This window comes from Parambassis ranga, chromosome 2, assembly GCF_900634625.1.
Source record: "Parambassis ranga chromosome 2, fParRan2.1, whole genome shotgun sequence".
Lineage (NCBI taxonomy): Eukaryota > Metazoa > Chordata > Actinopteri > Ambassidae > Parambassis > Parambassis ranga.
This window is the reverse complement of record NC_041023.1, coordinates 29,464,676-29,482,364: the sequence shown is the minus strand read 5'-3', so window position 1 is coordinate 29,482,364 and position 17,689 is coordinate 29,464,676. Positions and strand designations below refer to the sequence as shown.

The following is a 17,689-nucleotide window of genomic DNA, read 5'->3' as shown; positions in this document are numbered from 1 at the left end:
GGAGTGCTCACGGTCTCTCCTGAGCAGCTCCCTTCTTATACTCTTCATTATCTAACAGATGCGGCTTCTTGGAACAAAGATATATCTTAGAATGGGTACAAATATTACAAGGAGTATCTGTACCTCCTTATACTCATCCCGACAATGCACTTAAGATGCACCCATATATGACCTTACACAACTGCCTCCTTATGGTTCAACAGGTCAAACACAGCAGATGAGGTAATCAGTGCTGAGGTAGTAGATTGTATAGGTTGTATGATTTTTCCAACATATCCCTACTGTTTATACAAAGTATAACAGCAATAAAATGGGAAAATGGCTCTATAGTGCCCCCTAACGCGTAGCCCCTCTGGCCGGTTTGACACAGGATCGTGAAAATTGGCACACATATGTGCCACATATTGGCACACATATGTATCTATATATATGTGATACATCTATATATATCACATATGTATATTTGAAGTTTGCGGCCATTTTTGGCGATTTGTGATTCTGTGTTTACTGTCCGATCTGTACCAAATTTCACATGTATAATCAGACTCTGACCCTAAACACATCTATACAACAATATTGAGGCTTTGACAGAGCACCACCTACTGGCTACACAAAATGTTGTGTTTTCATAGGTTTTTCTGCTTGCCCCCCTGGCCTATTTTGAGTAGGATCATGAAAATCGGTACGCATGTGTATCACCCCAAGACGCACAAAAAAGTCTCCTCCAAACCCAACAGGAAGTCCGCCATTTTGGATTTTGTGGTCATTTTTGGCAATTTGTGACCCTGCAACAAAACTTTTCATGCCTTGCATACTTCATCCAATAGAGCTGAAAATCACTGTGTCCACTCAGGACACCATAGGGAATAGACACATTCCAAATCTCTTTCAAAAGTATTACGGTGTGGTAGGGGCGTGGCTTCAAAGTTGACCATTCACCATTACAAAGGAACTGGCTCTATTTTCTGCAGTACCACCAACATACTTTATGCAATGTGAACAAAATCTTACAGTACTGCTATGGACCCGAGTCTGAACAGATATATATGCTAACAGGATGATTCGGTCATAGTGCCACCTACTGGCAACAGGAACTCTGTCTTGTAAACGTGTGTTTGCTGTAAATCTCTGGAAATGAGAGGACAGCATAGAAGAGGGGACAGCGATGGAAGAAGAACATATTTACTATTGTATAAAAAAACCTTTACATAGTAAAGAGCATGACATGAACATACCAGTATGAGTGTACAGTGTCTGAGTGACTGTTCAGAGTTCAGTAGTTTGATTGAGACAGGCAGGAATGACTTCCTGTGTCTCTCAGTGGTGCATCGTGGGAGTCTGTTGCTGAACGAGCTTCTGTAGCTGGTCAGCACAGTGTGGAGCAGGTGAGAGGAGTCCAGTATAGTCTTTATTTTGGACAACATCCTCCTCTCCCCATTCCCCAACACTATTCTGTTCCCCTTTATTGACACCCCCACCCCACAAAAAGTAACGTTTAGTCAGTGCAGTATCAATCAACCTTTGCAGCAAGCCTCTCAGGCAGGGAATACAACAACAGCCACAGACAACACGTACAGCAGTCAGAATACACATTGCTGTGAAGGGAAACACAGCGAAATGCTTCCGTTTTCCAAACCAGCTCTCAAACAGATGTGTGAAAGAATCAGTCACCCCTTGAATTCTCAGCCAGTTCATAGCTGAGCGTTTCCAGTCCAGCTAGAGCTCTGGTGACAGTTCCGTCTGGTGCAGTGTTGTTGCACACTCCTCCTTCTTTGGCCAGGTACATGTCTATCACCATTCTGTTCCGTCAGTCCTTTCACAGTGTCACATGTAAAATGAATGAAGCGTTGTTGATCGTAGTAGATGGTGACCCACCAGAAGATAGATTCAAAACCTGCTCCGACCTGATTCCGGGCCTTGAATTCATCTGGTATTCCTCTGGGCAATCCAACGCTGTCGAAGTAGATGGAGTTGTCAAAACTGTCAAACTGCCAGCAGGTGCCTCTCTTCTCCTCCTTGGCGGTCGAGTGGGTTCTACCTGTGCCTGCTCGGCTCCCGCGTCAGCAGGAAACAGACAGAACAGAATAACCAGTTGTACTAGAGCACAAGTGCCAGTCCAATTGTGAGGCAGCAGCAGATACAGAACCGGTGTCCCACACTAGAACCATAGAGCGGGCGACCTTTTGATTATTCAGGTGATGCTCTGGTGTAGGGGACACCCTCATGATAGTCTCACAGTAGATCAGATTGCCCACAGCCACTCCATCTTCCTGCTTTCTGGACAAGCATGCATAGCTTCCTTTGTTAGAAGTGAACTGTGGGGGCTCAATACCCGCAGGCACAGGTGGGAACAGGTAAGACAGTTCTCTGCAGTAATCAGTCGTTGGTCTGGTGGTAGAGGAAATGTATGAAGGTCAAAACACAACAACACTTCACAAAAAGTGAAAAATTAAAGTAAAAATGAACAAAAATAAAGCATTTGCACGAACAATGTCACACACCCAACTAGGGAGCCATGATTGACTCACAATTCAGACTTAAAGCCACAATAAATAAGGTCAAATATAATACTTATAATCTAAATATGACCTTCCTTTGTTTGATGATCTGAATCTGTTGGTTCACGACCTGGATCTGTTCTGTCAGATTCTCGTTTCCAATGATCAAGCTGTCCATGTCTGTACCGATTTGATCACAGATGATCTGGTAGTTTGTCTCCTCCAAGTCTTTTTTTCAGACCCACAAGCACTGTAGTAACTGTGGAAATTGGGAGAATTGTATAATTGCCTGCCTGTCCACTAGGTGGCGTTGGGTAGAGTTGTTACCCATGGGGAGTCAAACAGAAGAAGAACTTGAAGCGAGAGAAAAACGTTGTCTAATCTCAGTCATATCAGTCCAAAAATATCTCAATTTTTGGTGATATAAAATAAAATAAAATAAAACTCTACAGCATTTTATTCAACAAGCAGTGAAATGGAACCTGCGTTAATGCACACACATTCATAATAGAAGTAGAGCTAGCTGATACCTCCCCAGTGGTGACACCTGACACCTCAGGTGCGCCTTAAGCCCCGCCCTCCGCACCGTCAGGACGCTGTTCGACCCACCTGAGGGAAACAAAACAGAGCAGAGCTGGCTATCAGCGCCGTTTAAATGAAGAAACCCGCTTAGACTCTTATTTCGTGTGTCTCAAGAATGGATGAGGTGTTTTTTAAATCGGCGCTACCTGCGCAGGACTCCTTCGTGCTGGAGGACACCAGTCTGGCTCTGCCGGCCGAGCCGACTCCGAGGTCCTCGACGAAACTTGATTCAAACGAACGGAGCCTCCGTGTCCACCATCAAGTGCAGCTGACACTGGCCCGGAAAGCAAGAAAACCCATTTCTAATGGTAATTAGTACATTATTCCGTTTGACACTATAAATGCCTGGATTTGTTCAGAAGGAAACCAGATGCACATCAGGCCACTCCTCTGCCTCCACCTGAAGGGATAATGTGCATAATGGAAATCATGGGTGGAGGGGTGGCACTCCCAAGAGAGCGGGGGGAAGTCACATCATCCTTTCTCACTATTCATCACCATCCTAAACGTAAATTTTAACCTCAGACACTGAATCAGACAGTTCAATCCCACGTGCCTCTTCATTTAAACCCATTATTCTCTTATTGAACGTGTTTATTATAAACAAAAACTCTCCTATTTGTTTTTATTTTAACAGCTTGAGTAGCTAAACAATATCCTGCTTAACCTTTCTGTATTGTTGACACACCTGACACATGGTCTTCTCTGCACACAGGATCCGTGTTGTGTTAAGCCTGCTGGAGGTTTACCAGTATTTAAACACATTTTTCTGCACAGTGGCTCGTTGTCTTGTCCAACAGGTTTCTGCAGTTTCATTTAACGCTGACAGCATATCACACGCTTTTCATCATACGCTGTTCTCCAGCAAATCTGCCATTATTTATTGGACTAAATGACGATGGGCTATATTATTATATTAGATATTTAGACACGGCTTACACTGTGGAAAGTAAAAACAAATCTGTCCTAAATGTGACTGATAATCTTCTCAATTATTGGTCTCTAAAGTTCCTGGTGAAGTGGTATAGTGGTATTGAAGATACTGTCTAGAAATGACATTAATAATTAACAGACTGGGTTTATTATCGACCTACGTCTTTTCTTCCTCCTGTCAACTCCTCTTCATACAAATGAGCAGGTTACAGTGCTGCTAGTGTTTTCTTTCCCTTCATAGCTGGGTGGGAATCACTCCCCTGACACGAGCCAGTGTCGCCATGCGTTTAGGTAATTACAGCATGGAACGGAGTTCTCTAACAAGATCTCCTCGACTCGTTCCAGGTGGTGTCCACTTACAGAAAAGCACAGCAAGAAGCTTTGATGCTACAGATGGATATTTACCAATAATGAAGGTAAGGCACCTTTTACACACACACATTTATTTAGTTCAGTCATCTTCATCCAAATGTTTATCTAATGGCTGTTTAAGCAACTAAAGGATCTGACAACAGATAAGCAGCTAGATAGCAATCAAGGTCAGTCTGCTGCATTTGCATCTAGCTCTCTTACCTGTCCTCCATAAAAGAATGAACTACTCAGACCTGCAGGCTTCCATCGTGCTGTCATTTAAATATTGTACTCCATAATTTGTATATAGACAAAGAGGAGTCTGTGATCTGCTTGCTGCTGCGTGTTCACGGCTTCAAATGAATCAATGCTCTACATTACAAACACGCTCTGACTATTTGCCATGTGGTGTATGGCGTCCAAAAACTTCAAAAATACATGTTTACTTCACTATCATGGTACTAATCAGTTGCTATAATGATAACTCACCTTTGTAACTAAATAAATGTTATTTAGTGTTGATTATGTTTGTGTTCTTCAATTTGTTGCTTACTTAAAATAAACAAGGTTTTTTTCATTTAAAAATCATTATTTTTTTGAACCTAAACTGCATTTGCTTATAGCCTTTAAATAACAAAATATATTCCATATAATATAATTCATGTAAATAGGAGTTTACTGAATACTGAATTATCCAACTGTATTACATAATAGACAATTTTATAAAACATTTATTTTTGTGATTGATTGTGATTTTTTTTTTTTTAACAGGTTAATGAATCTGGCATCTCCAACCGCTCACTGTCAACCCACCGCACACAAACACCATCCAGGAGGGTGGAAGTGTCTCCAACCCCGAGCCCAGATTTACATCTCGCTCGCTTCAACTACAGCACCATTAGTCATGGGATGCAAACCCTCCCAAGGCCCAGTTACTCACACATGATGGGCACTCTGCTGCACCGCCCACAAGGGTCCACATTTCGACGCTACGCCTTCTCTGAGGCACCTCGTGGCTCCCGCCCACATGCATCAGTGGCTGCGCACGGAAGCTACCACCGGAGGTCTCTTAGACAGACTACAGCAACACAACCTGTGTTTGCGAGCGCAGGATTCCAGCAGAATGGTGACTATAGCTCCCGGTGGAGTCAGAAGCAAAGTATTGTGAAAAGGGACCAGCACACGGTGCAGGGACCCAGTGGTGATATGATGCTGAGTCCTATCCAGCCTGATGCAGGCTTTTCTTGGCTGCCTCAGATGAGAAAGGAGGGCCGGAGGTCCCTCAGAATGAGCTCATACCCGCCCTCTGTCACCAGCATGGAGGTGGACATGGGGGGACAGGTGGGAGTCGAACTCCCCGTTCAGCAGATACAGAACGTCATGACACTGTAAGACCTGTGTGTGTTCACTCTGTACATTTAATAATTTGATATGTTCCCATGATTTGTGACCATTTTTGTCGCCTCACACAGAAATTCAGCGAACAAGCCTCCAGAGATGTCACTGGAGAGAGCCGTGAAACTTTTGAGCCAGGATAACGAGGAGACACTGATCTCTGCAGCCAGCTACATACAAAACCAATGCTTCCTGAGTGCTGATGCTAAGAACATGGTATGTCTAATCCTATAATATAGTGATTCACAACAATACTTGGTGGCAGGTAAAGATATAAAATTAGACTTTTAAAGAGAAAATAAAAGTAATAATGAATCTGAATATGGTTTGACTCACTTGAAAAATCTATAAAGCATCCATGTTTCACATAAAAAAGCTTGAAAAGCATTTGCATCTCTCATGGAAATGTTTCAAAATTGGTGATCTATATTAGCGAGCCTGTTAGCGCTGCCTAAAGAAATGAGTAGCTGTCGCATCTCTGAAACTTGCAAAGCAATCTGACGTGTTGCCAGCTTTGGAGGTTACATCAGTGCTTTCATTCTTTGATCATTCACTGCTCTTGTTTTCAGATGTACTACCTCCGTGGGATCAGAAAGCTCCTGGAGCTTCTTAACATTGACAGTGAGGAGGTGCAGCGTGTTGCTGCCGGAGCACTACGCAACGTGGTTTACCAGAGCAGCAAGAATAAGATGGAAGTGAAGGAAATTGATGGTTTGTCCGTCATCTCGCAGGCACTGAGGAGCAGCCGGGACATGGAGACCAGGTGCCAGCTTTCTGGTCAGTTTCATTTATTTTGTACCATCTTGTAAAAAAATGAGATGAACATCTTTGCAAACAATATTATATTTCTGTCTGACTCTTAGGTCTACTGTGGAACCTCTCCTCTCATGACCTTTTAAAGGACCATCTCTCCAGAGAATCCTTATCTGTCATCACTCAGTCAGTCCTGGTGCCCAGCTCGGGCATTTCTGAAGGTGAGAACCCAAAAGATGAGCTCCTAGCTGACAACGATTCCTTCTACAATGCTACCGGTTGCCTGCGGTGAGTGTCTTATTTTTTTGCAGTGTTCGTAATTTATGAGTGGTGCGCCATAAAGTGAAAGTTTTTATGATCCTTCAGAGGGCAAGAGGGCAAGTCAGCATTACTTTGTATGAGTTTATAAGCAAGCAGTGTTACTGAAATGGTAAACTGAAATTGTCCTTTTAAAAAGAAGCAGACTGCCATGTTAACTACTACTAATATTTAGACTTCACTCTGAATTGGTCTGAGATGTTTCCTCCTGCTTGTTTAGATGCACATCATATCTCTGTTTGCAATGCAGGGGGTATCAGGCACACTGCTGCCTTAGCAACTATAGCCAGATGAAAAGAGTGAAAGACTGAATTATTCATCGTCTCTCTCTTCTCTTCGCTCGGCTGAACTGAAATCATTCTGTCCTGCTTGACCCAATGTTATCAAGTTCTCCTCATCATGTTCTAAAACCTTTTGAGCTCCCACTGCATGACAAAACAGACTTCCTCTTCCATATCTGTTTCACAGTAACACAAAGACTACCGTACTTGTTGTTGTGGTTTTAGAGTGTTGTTTATTTATTTTTTCCTCGAAGTGCTGTAGTAGTTAGTGGAATAATTTGTCATATCTGGTGAAATTACATGGTTAAAAGATGGATTATTAATTGAATTATTAGCATTGCTGGCTAATCTAGACTGGGGGAATTTTGGTTTTCTTTGAGTCCCCACTCCTGCGGAGTTCCACAAGTATCCGGTCTCAGCCGAGTCCATTTTGCTATGTATTTGCTTAGAAACATAATTTTACTGCTACACTGCTTGTGTGAGTTACATTTTAATACTGCGACATCCAGTCAGAAGACTACAATCAATCAATAAAGATTCCAAACGATAAACAACTGCAATGACAGCAGATTTCAAAGAACAAGTGCCTGCCTCTGACCAACATTAACAGACTGAAACAACCATCTTTTCACCACCTATTCACACAAGAGCAAAGAGATTATGAGGACAGGGGTCATAAAAAGCAATAAACAGGCCAGACAGGTTTAGCGGAGGGTGAAGAGTCTAAAACTCTAATGTCCTTTCTCTTTTATCTGACTGAATTTATTTTGTCCACACCTGATTACAAATAGACTTCAGACCATTTCCTGAATGTCTTTATATTATTTTAATTTGGATCTACTGCTTGTCTGACACAAATGTTACATTATAATGTTTTTGTTTCCAGAAACCTGAGCTCTGCAGGCCCAGATGTCAGGAGAGCCATGAGGCAGTGTGAGAACCTTATCGACTCTCTGGTCTACTACATCCGAGGAGCGGTGGCTAACTTTAAGACAGATGACAAGGTGAGATGAAAATAAAAACTTCAACCATTTGAGTGTCAGTATGAATTAATATATGATTATACTTGTGTTTATCTACCTCTTTCTCTGGCCTGCAGTCCACAGAGAACTGTGTCTGTATATTGCACAATCTGTCTTATCAGATTGAGTCAGAGGTTCCACAGAACTACACCCAGGATGTAAGAGCGTCCCGACAACACTTGGTTCCCAGGCCAATGATTTTGGGCTGCTTTGCTTATCGCAGTGCCAAGATCCCAGAGGTAATCCCTTTGAACAATAATCCACCTTGGCCCTACCCCAGCTCTCCACAGCTTCCCAACCTGACTCTATGTCACATATAAGTGCAGGCTGTGTGAGCTGTATGAGAGTCTATATGCTGCTCCCCTCTGGAAGATTTTATAACCTGGCCACATGTCTTTTGTGCAGACAAAGTCAGGCCTTCCTGGTTCGTGTCAAACATCCATACAGAAACTTTTCTCCTCAGTATTTAGAGCATCAGCGCCCCCTGCTGGAGGAGAAAGCCAATCCCCATGGCACAGAGTGGTTGAGGAGTCCCATCACCATCCGCATGTACCTGTCACTGGTGGCCTGCAGTATGCGTCCCTGCACTCAGGAGGCCGCCATCGGGGCTCTGCAGAACATCACAGCTGGATGTGGGGAGGTGAGATGAGACGGCTCTGTTTGTTTTTACACTTTGAGGTCAGCTGTTTTGTATCTTTACAGTCAGGTATTTTTAAAAAAACTAATGTACATGACATACAGATAATACTCTCCGATATTTGACAGTTGACGGAAGCCATTGCCTTTACCATTGTTGAGCGGGAAAATGGCCTCCAGCATGTCAAGAAAATGTTAGAGGAAGGAGAAAACAACGTGAAGAAAACAGCCATATCTCTAATAAGAAACATCTCTCGCTACCAAGAACTGCACTCCACCATCGGTAACTTCCATCTGTGTTCATGCTGTGTATTTTTACCACACTGCTCCCTCACATATTATTCGGCTTTTCGTTTTCCTCCTGAAGTGAACCAGTTGCTGTCAGAAATGGTGGCGATGCTGCCGAGTGACGACAGCGGCACCGTCCTGCCGAATGAGGTGACGACATCTCTGTTACAGATCCTTATTAACCTGAGTCAGACTGAGACGAAGAACGTCAAAGCCATCGTCAACCAGGGAGCCCTCCCAAAGGTCATCAGCATGAGCAAGGCAGACAACGGGTCAGGCAGCACACACTTCTCTATGTTATAAATACCTATGACATTCAATAGTAATACCACAATGTAAGTTTCGTAAACCAGCTTCTGCAGCTCATGACGATGAAATGATGCTCACTGTAAGCTAATCTTTTTTAGTTATGGACCAAGTCGAGCAGCGCAGGTAGCCTGCGTGCTGCTGCACACAATATGGAAACACAGCGATCTCCATGGGGCCCTCAGGAGGGTGAGTTCTTGCTCTATAATGTAAATCCTTAAGCAGCCACCTAGTAATTTGTCTTTACTAACATATTTGTTGCTGCTTAGGTACCACTGTAATTCTTTACTTTACCACTAGAGGGCACTTAGGGTTAAATTAAATGATTACCTCTGTCTCAACAGAGTGGGTACAAGAAGTCGGACTTCATCAATCCAAGGATGACAAAGGTTGTGAACTCTTGATGAGACTGAGCTGATAAGATGTGCACTTTTTATGTTCATCATCTATGTTCAATCTTTCCATGCACTATTATCTTGTAATTAAGCATTTGAAAAACTGTGATACATGTTTTTTAATTCTTACTTCAGACAAAATATTGTGACCTACGTTTCTAAGATTAGACGTGTGCTTCTGTTTCTCGTGTATGTTTAAGTGGTGTCAGTGGTGTTAGCTTCAGGACAATAGTGTCATTTGAATCAGGAGAGACTCAGGTGACTGAATGAGAGTGAATTTATTGCAAGAGTCAATCTGAAAGGAAAAGGAAAGATTTTTAAATTTTCTGCGAGGGAGGTGCTCTCTATTAATGACCTGGCCAGAGTAGGAGGATGGAGAGAGGGAGGCAAGAGGAGAGGCGGATAGAGTGAAGACTGGAAAATGGTGTGCTTTAATCGACGGTTAAGAAAACGGAGTCTTCCTGATTGAACTTGCGCTTCAGTTTGAGTGCATGTAATGAGTGGGATGTTTTATTTAAAAAAGGATGCACAAAGGACCCTTTTTATGTGTGGAAAAAGAAACTGAAGGATGACTGTATATTTTTTTTTTTTAAAAAACATGATCTTCTTGTCTAATGAATGGAATTGTTTTGTTTTTTTGTTCAGTTTTTCTGATTCTATAGTGGCAGCTTGACATTAATAATACTAACTCATGCTATGTTTTTAAGCACTTCCCAGTATGTAAGCAAAGAACCACAAATAAAACATTTTAATATCTACCATAAAACAAATGAAAGTAGCAATCTTTTTATACATTAAATGCATTTTGAACTGTAATATGCAGAACAAACTCATCTCTTGCCTCTGGTGTAATTTCCCCAGGAGCTCACAGTGCTACCTGCACACAAAGGCCAGGGCTTGGCTATTTACACCCAGGTGTCCGACAAGTAGCTGACAATACTATTTGCAGCCAAGCTTAGAACAGCCAGGCTGCTTATACCTGGGTGTAGTGTAGCTGTAGTAGTAAGTAAGCATCTCAGTTACACTGTGCAGACATTCAACTACAACAGAAAAATGCTCTGTGGTTCTGGGTGTAAATATTTTCTGTCTGTTCTCACAAGGGTGCAAATAGACTCAGTGTCAGTATACAGCTCACAGAATTGCACATTGACTGCATCTCCAGTGAACTGATTTCCTTCAATAAATCCGGAGTAATAATCGTTACAATATGCATCATTGAAAAGGTCATTGCTTGGCATCATAGAATGACAAATGGCTGCACAGTCTAACATGTACTGTGTGTCCCCTTCCTCTAAATGAATCTGTTAACCGAGAAAAGGTTGAGCCATTTATCAAAACAATAACTGCCAAAGATCAATACATACATGTTCTGAATGATTTGAATATATATTATGGGAGGTGATAGTTTTTGTACTGCTGGAAAAAAAACCTCATGTTTGTCATCTGTGTTCATTCGTCAGGCCTTCTTATTGACTTTGAGGTCTGAAGTGGTGTTAACCTTGCGGTGCCTGGCAGGGTGAGCTGCAGTGCAGTGAAGGAGGGGGAGGAGTTGGGAGGCAGGGTGCCAATCAACAACCTCCCTCCCCTCCCGGACCAGGCTTTTTAAGGACAGAGGGGAGAGACGAGTTTTCAAGAACCATTATTTATGATTTTTAACATCTATATCAACTTTAGATTTTTTTTACAGTGTTACTTAGTGACAGGAAGTATGAAACAGGATATGATATGCAACTCTGAGATATCCAAACTTAGCCCCAGTGGTGTAGTTCAGATTCATTGAAACAGCCAAATCCCCCCAGAGATCCAGTTCCTCTAACGAAGCTCATCACAGCTGGGAAATCTGTGAAGGCCTCACTCGATTTGAGGCGGTGGTTAAATTTTCTAAATCAAATTAACAGTATCCCACCAAGCAATTACAGCTTTGTGCCTGTGACTCTCCCCGTATCTGCACTAAGTCAGGACACATGCCCGCTGCTGCAAAGACATTCTTCAAGGACTGTTTGATGCAGTAAACACATTTACTGTATGTCCAAGTACAGATTAATTGAATATGATCCAAGATGGGAACTGCAGTGTAATTCACACAGGACACTGAATAATTTAATGCATCCACTTTTCAGATGTAAACATGCTTTCTTTAAAGATGCTAAATCCCCCTTTCAGGTCAATAAATTAAGGAAAATGCATTACATCCTGTAGAGGGCAGTGCTGTACCACAGCAGAATTAATGGCTCATCAATCACCTCAGTGAAAAGAAAAGATTCAGTTTCAATCTGTAGAAGTGTCCCCAAGTACTCTTTGTCCTCTAACATTTTTCATATTCATAAAATCTTTATCCTACGTGTTTTTAAAGAGGTTTAGCTCTCAGATTAAACCCTAAGCCTTTCTATTTATGGAACTCAACTCTACACTTTTCTCGTTTTCACTAATAATCTCTAATTCACCCACTTTGTGAACTATTTTGGTGACAAAGTCCATGATTTTCCAGCCCTGGTTTCAGCTGAGGGAGAGAAAAACTAAGAAGGAGCCAAATCCCTTAGACAATAGCTTACTTGTCTCTCCAAAGCTTATGCTGCTCTGAGAACTGTTCACGGAGCTTCAGCTTGTTGTAACAAATAAAGTAACCAGACTTATAGAAGCACATTGTGAGATTAGTCAATTTAAATAATTTGAATGTTCATGCATGTAATTTTCACTCAAATCTATGCAATGTGTTGTTTTCCTTGTCAGCATAAGGGATGAAGCAAAGCGAGAAACCCTGAAGAATATTTATAGAGCATTACAGAAATAATATATGTCCAAAATAGCCTGTGGTAACAGGTGTCGAGAAACACGAGGTGTGTTTGTTACTGGAGCAGAGCAGTGAAGTGGGCCATGCTGGAGCTGTCACACAACACTCAACATGTTTAGAGAAAGAGAGGATTCATTCACAGAGCTGTAGCCGTGGAACTTTTTACTCCACACTGAGGTCACTGTCAGGGGTGTCAGTACTCCCCAGGCAAATTGCTGTCCGCTGACACAATCACTCGAAGAACATGTGTAATGTAAACTGAAGTCATTCCAAACTCAGACTCAGATAATCATGTTTTCTTTCCTTTTACCCCTCAGATCATTAAAGAATGTCTGGAGTGAGGCACCACACTGAGAAGGTGAAATTAAAGATCAAATTCAGTGGTTATAAATGTGTCTTGCAGCAGTATGGTCCAACAACAACAAAAAGAATTCTGTAAAAAGTGGTGTTTTAGAGTGATTCTCCTAATAAAACAACAGAAAATCTTGATGAATCATCCTGCACTGAGAGGGTGTGGGCTAATTGGAACACTCTCAAACATATTAATGTCCCATCTCTTAGGACATTATGTCATAGGATGCCTGATGGTGACAAAGAACATGCCTGGTGTTTTAGCTATGTGCTCTCCTTTGGTTGTGTGAATAAGTATGTTTTAAATCTGCTTGCTGGTCGGTGAATCTTATGTTCTTAAATATAACCATGTGTCGTATCTGAGGGATGTATGGTTGACCAAATGTGATGTATATTTGTGAGGATTAGTTTGGCGGTTAAGCTTAACCAAAGCACTAAAACAAAACCACTGAACCACTAAAGAAATGGAACACCACCAATCAACAACCACCATCCTCTATTATCCTCCATGCATTAGTAGTTGCCCCCTAACTTGGGATCAAAAACCATTTCCTCTGTTCTCTTTACATTCATGTGTCAGTCTTTGTTGTGTCTTATGCAGAAGCCTGAGAATGGGCTTGTAAATGATTCAATGTTTTTTAGAGCCACACATTGTTAACGAGCTGAGCTGCAGGCGCTGCCTGCTCATTAGGAGGCATCACCTACGGCTGTGCTCAGCTTTTAAAGCTCCTCAGCCTGCCTGAGCACATGGTCACTTTTCTGAGACTGTGTGTCTGCAGAGAGAGGCAGCAGAGCAGAGAGATCTTGTGAAAGTGGGACAAAGGTTTAATCAGCTGGAGAGAGACCTTCATCCTCAGACAAAACACAGTTTCTCTGTGCAGTTACAAGCTCACAATTACCTGAACTGAAGCTAGAAATGAAACGATGTGACAGACATACAATGTCTAAACCAGAAGGAGGAGGACAGAAAATCACTTGTCCAAACTGTCCAAAGAAAGACGAACCTTCAGACATTCCTATCGGGGTGATTATAGTCAGAGCAAAGAGAGTCACTCTGATACAGTAAGAACTTATAAATACTCATGTGTTATGGATACTGTGACCATTTGTAATCATTTTATCCTTGAGTCAGTCTCATATCTTTTTGTGACATAGTCAAGTAATTCAATCTACTACAGGCAGGCCTGGAAATGGATGGCACAACCCTACAGTGTTTACTCTTGTGGCACCAGGACATAACTGTGGTGAGGTGCTTCATTAGGGGTTGCTTTCGTCTCTTTTTTACATTTCGAGTTTGGCATTGAAACAAAGCTGGTTAATGTTAAGTGTTAAAAAACATGGTAAGATTGTAGATTGTCATTCTATTGTCACACGTTAAATTACATCACAGAAAAAAAAACAATACACTGCAGGCACAACACTAATCAATAAATTTGTGCTGCCTGACTCGAAAAGAACAAAATTCATGTCTATAAGGGAGAGAATGGGTTAAAATGTTTGTATCAACTTTAAATGAAGGTTGATTGTGTTCATAAGACTGGTCTGCATCAGGTCATCTTTGGGTCTCTGTGAACTTTTGCACTAAATCTGAAGAAAGTGGGTCAGACTGTGAGTATTCTGAGCACAGAGACTCTGGTTCACATGTGAGCACTGAGATTTAGGTCAGCAGAAGAAGCCTGAAATTTTACCTGAGAAGATCATTTCACGTCTTGGAAAGCATGAACAGGATGGAGCACTGAGGGATTCCTGCAATGAAACCTAATAGATCCGCTCAGCCTTTTACAAAGAAGGCTTATGTATCGTTTAAATCTCTCTGAACATCTAGTTTTGTGTCTCTGGAACAAGGAGGAACTGGTGGCAGGTCAACAGGGATGAAAAAGGAGGCAGCATGAGAAGTGTGGAGAGCTTTTGAAAATCAGAGAGTGCTTGCTTCACTCGTGACTGATTGGGGTCAAGGAGGTTGTGTTGTGACTGGTACGGAGAAGCCTGGTTAGAGATGGCATGCTGAAGAGCTTGAAAAAAGAGACTTTGGTGTGACGGGTCAGGAAGTTGGCCTCTCGACCTGATTGCAAACAGCATGCAGCCGCACGGACATCGGAAAGGACAGAAGGTCAACAGCAGCAGTTTGAAACACATATTTCAAGAATTCATCAGAGTAGCGGAGGAAAGTAGACAATAAATTAACCTCCAACTGCTAAATATCCAACGAACACAAAGCAACGTGTCCAAGATTAAAATAGAGAAGAATGAAAGAGTTGATTTAATCATTGAAAGAAAACAAAAAGGTCAGACGGACTATTTTTGCATTTCCTTCTGTCAGCTTTGTTTAATCTAGTTTGTTCAGTGATGTATACCGGAAGCTATGCAAGCATTATAGCATAGGTTCCAAAAACAGAATGATTATGCCTGTGTTGAACTCTGTGACGTAGCTCTTCAATCATTTAGTAGAGCAGTACTGGTCATGCTGGGATCTGTTGACAGGTTTATCACTGACAGTGTCTCCCTGTCCAGTATTTTAAAACATGCAGGATGTTTCTGTTTTCACAATTATTTTTGTAAATCCAGTAACTTAACACACTTAAAACACTAGATTCTTACTATTTTTAAAAAAGGAGAGGCTAAAAACTTGTGCACAAAACTGCAGTTCCACAAATGGCCACTTGTAGGTGACTTTAAGAGTGACTCAAACCCCATAAACCTACATGCTAAAAGTCTAATGTTACAGCAGAAGTAAATATTTTTGCAGCCATCTGTGACCGGGAACAGACAAAGGACTCGAAAGCACAATGTAGCACATAGATGTGACAAACTCCAAAACCAGAAGACAAAGTCAAGAACCCACTAACACACGATGAAATAAATGGCTGGTACACTGAGGTGTAACAAAATTAACAATCAAGATTAGATGCTGCAGAGCAGGGTGTGAGACCCCAAAGAAATGTTCATCCATCTTTAGTTTATCATTTTAATAAGTGTTTATATCATCATGTAGCAGCAATAACTCAAATACAATTATTGCAAACTTGGACAAAGAGCTTGTCTTTAAAACTTCAGTCTTGTGTATTCCTATCATAGCACAATGCATCAAATTGATACAGCAATCAGGAGGAAGCCACCTGAACCTGCCTGGTGGTTACTGGGTCTAACTGCAACTCGTTTGTTTAAGATTAAGATTAAGAAACCTTTATTAGTCCCACAATGGGGAAATTGCATTTTTGCAACGGCATACAGACAGCAAGGGATAAGTTAAGAAAAAGATATATACATTATAAAATAGACAGTTTACATATTAACAGTTATTGCACAGGTGAGTGGAGGTAGAAGTGGTTTATAAGAAAACTGTACATAGTGCATCAAAAACTAAATAAATAATTTATTGTACACTGTGGTGTGTGAGTATTGCACCTATCAGAAGTGTTTATTATACAGTCTGACAGCAGCAGGAAGGAAAGACCTTCTGTATCTCTTCTTCACACACCGAGGGTGGAGCATTCTGCCACTGAAGCTGCTCTGCAGTGCAGACAGGGTGTCCTGCAGGGGATGGGACTCATTGTCCAGCATGGATGTCAGTTTTGCCAGGACCCTCCTGTCACCCACCTCCTGCACTGAGTCCAGAGAGCAGCCCAGGACAGAGCTGGACTTCCTGATGACTCTGTCCAGCTTCTTCCTCTCCCTCTCAATGATGCTGCTGTTCCAGCAGACCACATCGTACAGGAGGACTGATGCCACCACAGAGTCATAAAAAGTCTTCAGGAGTGCCCCTTTCACTCCAAAAGACCGCAGTCTTACTCAGCCTGCTCTGGCCCTTCCTGTACAGTGCGTCTGTGTTGTGAGTCCAGTCCAGTTTGTTGTTGAGGTGAACACCCAGGTATTTGTTTGTTTCTGTTTGAGGTACACCTGTCACCAACTTGCACAACAACCAGTAAAGTTTAGGTTTCGTCTCAACAGGCGCGACAGCGGTGTAACCGAATGGCCTCCAGGTGTCCAGGTGTTCTTGGCTACGCTTTGGTTTGTATTTGATTAGGACACCTGACATGACATCGTCAGCAGCAGCAGCAGCAGCATAACACTGGAGGCTTTAAATCCTGAAAGCATCTGTCAACTGTTGGCAACACTGCCTGTAAGGAAACATTAATCACTTGAGGACTGATCGTCAGTGCAGCCGCAGCATACGTTTAGGATTACTTGCAGAGTTTTGCAGATGTACAGGCCTACAAACCTCTGGTATTAAATGTTAAACCTGGTTACAAACTGAGCAATATGGTGGGTTTTATTTAATTTATGACTCAACCAAAGACTTAGAGAGAGGATTTATGAGAGACTGAGCAGAAAAAGAACAGATCAAAGTGTTGCAGCAGTGATTGTATGTAAATGTCAAACAACAGAAAATGCTACTTTTTTCTGTTTGAAGCAGAGCAGAGCTGAAATTACAGTATATTGAAAAGCTGAAGGTCATCTGTGATTCTGCCCGATCAGCACAACAGGCAGCCGTCATGATTAATACTGTGAGACATGAAGACATGCACGCTGACTGGAATTCTAAGTGAGGACAAAATAACACAGAAACAAACACATGATTCTGTCCTGTTACTGTTAAAAGGCTTCTTAGGTTAACTCCTGTGTGTGTGTGTGTGTGTGCGCGCCTCACAGAACTCCAGTAAAGAACCCAAAATCTCCAAAGATATATGATATTTATATTATATTTATTCGTCATGTAAGCTGCAGGCTGTTTGTGGAATTAAAAATAAATATTGTGTGCATGTAAACATTCTTTGAATGTACTGTTCCA

The 17,689-nt window shown here is 41.9% G+C and overlaps 1 protein-coding gene across 3 annotated transcripts in view; it reads left to right on the top strand.

Moving 5' to 3' along the window:
- Positions 1 to 3,069: 3,069 nt before the first annotated feature.
- The window catches only part of pkp2 (plakophilin 2), a 20,008-nt gene continuing 5,388 nt past the window's right edge, over positions 3,070 to 17,689 (top strand). The window contains exons 1-13 of one of the 3 annotated variants that reach the window (XR_003669578.1): positions 3,070 to 3,388; positions 4,359 to 4,429; positions 5,136 to 5,752; positions 5,837 to 5,975; positions 6,329 to 6,536; positions 6,623 to 6,800; positions 7,998 to 8,115; positions 8,211 to 8,372; positions 8,597 to 8,773; positions 8,899 to 9,329; positions 9,465 to 9,552; positions 9,708 to 10,047; positions 15,118 to 15,121. Coding sequence is in view for 2 of the 3 variants with exons in the window: in XM_028396716.1 (XP_028252517.1) it covers positions 3,196 to 3,388; positions 4,359 to 4,429; positions 5,136 to 5,752; positions 5,837 to 5,975; positions 6,329 to 6,536; positions 6,623 to 6,800; positions 7,998 to 8,115; positions 8,211 to 8,372; positions 8,597 to 8,773; positions 8,899 to 9,329; positions 9,465 to 9,552; positions 9,708 to 9,767 (2,442 nt within the window). In the remaining variant the exon portion in view is untranslated. Of the gene's footprint in view, positions 3,389 to 4,358; positions 4,430 to 5,135; positions 5,753 to 5,836; positions 5,976 to 6,328; positions 6,537 to 6,622; positions 6,801 to 7,997; positions 8,116 to 8,210; positions 8,373 to 8,596; positions 8,774 to 8,898; positions 9,330 to 9,464; positions 9,553 to 9,707; positions 10,452 to 15,117; positions 15,122 to 17,689 lie in introns of those variants that run through there. The other 2 variants (XM_028396729.1, XM_028396716.1) reach the window with 2 other exon arrangements.